This window comes from Hordeum vulgare, chromosome 3H (assembly GCF_904849725.1).
Source record: "Hordeum vulgare subsp. vulgare chromosome 3H, MorexV3_pseudomolecules_assembly, whole genome shotgun sequence".
NCBI lineage: Eukaryota > Viridiplantae > Streptophyta > Magnoliopsida > Poales > Poaceae > Hordeum > Hordeum vulgare.
In genome coordinates, this window is record NC_058520.1 from 47,759,538 (window position 1) to 47,764,245 (window position 4,708).

At 41.9% G+C, this 4,708-nt stretch overlaps 1 protein-coding gene across 4 annotated transcripts; it reads right to left on the reverse strand.

Moving 5' to 3' along the window:
- Positions 1-330: 330 nt before the first annotated feature.
- On the reverse strand, positions 331-4,452 carry LOC123442915 (2-oxoglutarate-Fe(II) type oxidoreductase hxnY). Of its 4 annotated transcripts, none has more exons than XM_045119096.1 (11): positions 4,113-4,452; positions 2,639-2,855; positions 2,427-2,525; positions 2,152-2,203; positions 1,765-1,886; positions 1,569-1,669; positions 1,427-1,485; positions 1,258-1,314; positions 1,038-1,083; positions 768-847; positions 331-658 (listed from the first exon to the last, which is right to left on the reverse strand). In XM_045119096.1, exons 1-11 carry the CDS (start codon positions 4,197-4,199, stop codon positions 568-570), a joined length of 1,011 nt encoding a protein of 336 aa, XP_044975031.1. In that variant the 5' UTR covers positions 4,200-4,452; the 3' UTR covers positions 331-567. The 4 variants fall into 4 exon arrangements, with proteins under 4 accessions (XP_044975031.1, XP_044975030.1, XP_044975034.1 ...); XM_045119095.1 differs by having other exon boundaries at positions 1,750-1,886; positions 4,113-4,451; XM_045119099.1 differs by having other exon boundaries at positions 2,660-2,855; positions 4,113-4,448.
- Positions 4,453-4,708: the final 256 nt, after the last annotated feature.

The following is a 4,708-nucleotide window of genomic DNA, read 5'->3' on the forward strand; positions in this document are numbered from 1 at the left end:
AGGCAACGCGAAAAAAATAATCTAGATACTCAAAGTGAAGTGAGATAAACACTAGTACAACAACAGTGATTGTCATATAGACTTCACTTTCAAGTAGTACCAGTAGCAGACTCTGATAAAAATTAACAGACTGTTCCTTTCCGCCGCTTCTGTATGGCCGTATGGGCTCTGTCATATTATGGAAGCAAAGATAATTCTGCAGATCAGGTTACGCCACGCACAACAACTGAGCACCACATACGGTATCTTCACAAAAATGGTATGGTATAATGCTGATGTAGACACCACCAAGATTATCATCCCAAAAAACTCAGAAAGACAAGGCCACGGTGAGCGATAAACTTCGGAACTTGTACACATTCAGAAAGAAGGCAACCATTGTTCATGTCCACATGAACGATGATGACTTCTCCACAGCTATGGTTACACTGATATTAGCACATTAGTAGTACAACATTGCCATCCTCCGTCCTAAGGGCATTCTTATTGCCACCCGCAACATTACACGTCATACTAGTAGATGGGAAGGCAAGAAAGTGAACAGGGCAAAAAATAGAGCTGCTTCTTTCAGGCTTTGCCGTTGCCGTAAGTGCTCAGATCTGCATGCGTGTCCTTGTAGCGCTGGGATAGGTACGCCGAGCAAGTGATTGGGGGGAACCTGATCAAACAGCAAGATCCCAAACGTTTAGGCTTGGTGTGTATGAATTTGGCTGATGAGATGGATAAGTGATCAACTTTAGTCATTCTTGGGAGGATTTAAAACTTACTTTGGAGGATTCGTCTCGGATTTGCAGGTTGGCAGGCACTCGACTACGCAGTCGTGGCTTGGCTCCACGAAAAAGGCAATCTGTTCCAAGAAAGGAATAAACAGCACGATTAAAATCAACCTTTTTTATGGCACAATGCTGATTGCCTTAAATCACATACAACTGAAAAAGAAGAGCTTTGTGTTATCAATTGCACGAACCAAGATCACATGGAAAATTAAATAATACATGCTTTCACTGGTTCAGCGTTTGTTACACAAGGAAACTTACGGAATAGCGCTCTCGTCCATCCAGGACCACTCGATGTAAAGTTGACCTACAATTGTGGAAATGATTATTGTATTGTAAGTAAATATAAAAATAATAACCAAATCACAGAAGCCATATTCATGTCATCCAAGTAACCCTGAATACATAGTTTGGTCTGCAAGCACAGTATCGAAATGCCAATTACAACTAAGAACGTACTTTCAGAGATAGATTCACAAACCTGAAAAGGGAGTTACTCCAGCGTTCGAGCATATCACCAAGATTGACAATAAAGCCGCTGGGAAACAAAGACCAAACGAGTGAGGATTTTTAACTTATGAAGCAGGTAAAATTTCACGCCACCATCAATCAAGAACGAGATATAAATCTAATCAGCTTAACAGGCTAACCCTTTAACAGGAGCTACATATTCCCATACTTGAGGCTGAGCATTCCTGTCCTTGCATATCTGCAGAATTCAGATGGCAAATCCCAGTTAATAAAATGTAAAAATAAATACACAAGAAAAGGTTATGTTTCAAGATGCTTTACTTGGAGACCAACTACATCATCAGTTGCTAAGAGAGTGATCAGGCCATAATCCGAATGTGCACCGGCTCCATAAACTCCCTTAGAAGGATTTGACACTTGACCTGATGACAAAAAGAACATCAAATGGAAGAATTCATCATGATTCATGCTGGATAAATATCATTTGACACGAAGGCATGACCTGTTTTTTGTCCACCTTCATAGTGCAGGAGCCTTAATGTGGCTATGGAATCGCCAAGCATTTCAGGTCTATCAAAGAAATCTGCATCTAGGTTCAAAGCAAGAGCAATGATCCTTGCAACTGATTTGGCCACTCTCCTGAAACCAATAGAAAGCAGGCCAGCTAAGAATACAGTTAACCTCTGACCCAATAAATAAAACCTCATTGACCAGAGGCTACAAGAAAAATTGAAAAGGTCATTTGTATGAATACTTGGAGGCTATTTTCTTTGTCTGCAAACTCAGGTTTACATGACTCATGTATGCTACTTATTCATTCACATTAAGTCAGTTACAGCTTTATGGAAAATCATTTACCACTTTGAAATCTTAAATTTGAAATCAAGACTAGGTTTTTACTTACAATGCTTCCCTGTGATATTGCTCCATCACCTCCCTCCATTTGGGCAATACTTCTGTGAGAGGAATAAGAGAATTACGTGTGAAACAAGTAAAAAGGACCATGTAAGAGTTACTTTTAGGTGCCAAACACCAACAGTACAATGTTAATAGAACACAATAGTCCATTACCATATTACTAGCTACAAGCATATTGTAGATGTCTTACTATTAATTGATTATTCAGTTTTCAGAAGAGGTGCTTTAGTAAAAAGGAACTTGAAAACAGATATAATTTACCTTCAGAAGGCCACTGGTTTGGACCATAAAATGGCCTATTTGATTGTGGGTCATCTGTAGGTACCTCAACACCAATATAATACCCTTCCTTGTAGTCACCTAAAGAGGACATAAGTGTATATTGTAAGAAACCCAACTTGCAGTGATGTTTGTTTATTTGTATGAAGCTGGTGACCAAGAAAGGTAAACTTAGGTGTAGCAAGTAGCAATACATGTGGGCCTCGATAGATTACCATTCACTTGGTTTTCTGGATCAAGAATCTCATCTAGCATAGGTGTATACCCTCGATTCTTCTCATTTCGGAGAAGCTTCATTTTCTCACTGTTCGGAAGTTCAAAGAACTTCTTGCTTTCGGCAAAAACCTCATCCATGAATTCCTGGCTTATCCCATGATCCAGCACATAGAAGAAGCCTGAATCCAAGCATGCCTAAGAAAAAAATATGGAATATATTTTTAAGAAACAATATGGTCCAAAGCTATTAGAAGAAACAGAGCTACCAGCATATTAACCACGTTCATATAACATACGGTTGCATTATGGCATTCTTAGTGGCCCATTTCTTGCACTTTCTGATATGTAATGCAATAACAGAACAAGACCATAGTTTGCGATGAATGAAATTTTAGACGATGGTGAACTATAGTTATTTAAGAGAGTAAGTGACAGGAAAACATGGCACATATATAATGGTATTGGAAAGTAGTTCATAGCTCAAGTAGAAAATTATTATTCCCAAAATGAAATCCTTACTGCATGGGTTACTTTGGCTATCTACTTCTAGAACAGGGATGATGATAGTAGGAGTTCAGTAATAACGACTGATGTCTTACTGTAACAGGCACACATGTCCCTTTTCAGAATATATGCATTTTTTATATGCAAGAGGACAAGCCTGGCATAATCAGGATACTATTTGAAAATGCACGCTACTGCAAATCGTTTTTACATGTATTTCTAAGACTCCACCTAAAAGGACAGACCCAGTGCTAGAAGCTCCCACACCAGCAGGGTGGGGGTCTGGGGAAGGAGTATACGAGGCAAGCCTTGCCCCTGCACATTTCAAGACTCTAACTAATAAATAGAAATTTAAATGCCGTCCACGTCCTTGGGGACAAAATTGGACTTTTCTTGAAACACAACAAATCTTAACAAACTGTAAGAGATGGCAGGTCACTCTAGGTCACTTCCCATTGACAAGCCTTGGTCTCCGAAAGCAGAATGCTCAAACATAGATCATGTAAACGAGGTCAGAGCAACAACTGAAATATGACGAGTACAATTCAATACTGCTATTGTGTTCAATAAACAATAACCAACACTACCGAAAAAAAGCAGAGAGGCCAGGCTCATTGCTTTTGCTGAACTTTTTTGCTAACCACTTCTGTCTTCCTCTTCTATATTGACTGCAACCCAACCTCGCTAGCCTGCCTTGTGAACAAGCAGATTCCTACCTCTTTCCTCTTCTGTTTTCTCTCTCTCTCTCTCTCTCTCTTTTTTGACGAACATGCTGTATGAAATAAACTATGCATATATACAGCTAATAGCCCCAAAAAGGTGGCACATGATCGAGCCGTGGCCGACTTTCGGGAGAATCTGGGGAAAGAAAGCTACTCTAACAAGCTTTCCGCCGTTGATGCGCCGCCCAGGGACCAAAATTCCCCGCGGCTAAATCAAGAAACGAACCTGCTTGAGGAGCGCGACCGATCTCTGGGTGTCGGGGTCCGCCAGGCTGATGCAATTCAGTCTCGTCCTCGATGTCGAGCTCTCCATGCCGCCGCCGCCGCCGCGCTTTCCCCGCCCCCACCGCTTAATTAATCCCCTGCCTGCAGCTGGTGATGTGATCGGCCGCTAGCGTAGACTGGGCGCGACTCCCTCCTTTGTTTGGATGCGCCCAGGGTCAGAGGTGGCTGGCTCGGTGGGTCGCCGAATTGGCGCCGGCGGGGCGATTTATAGGGCGGAGGCTGGAGGTTGGTGGAATTTGGAAGAAGGTTTGCCAGGGCAAAAAAAGCGAGGCCACCTTTCTCTTGGTGGCTGCGGAGGGCCAAGAAAAAAACAATGCGATTCCTTTTGTATGGACAACTATTTGTTTTTCATTTGAGCACTTTATATGCTTTTGCTGATGCTGATGCTGATGCTGATGCTGACTCATTGATGTCATCCGAATCTAATCGCCTCGTCGAGTGGACGGATGGGTCGCGTTTGATGGAAGGGAATTTTCCCTGGTCTTTCCTTCGCTCGATCGAAGAGGACGGGTCAAAGAGAATCACAAAAGAGTCGGC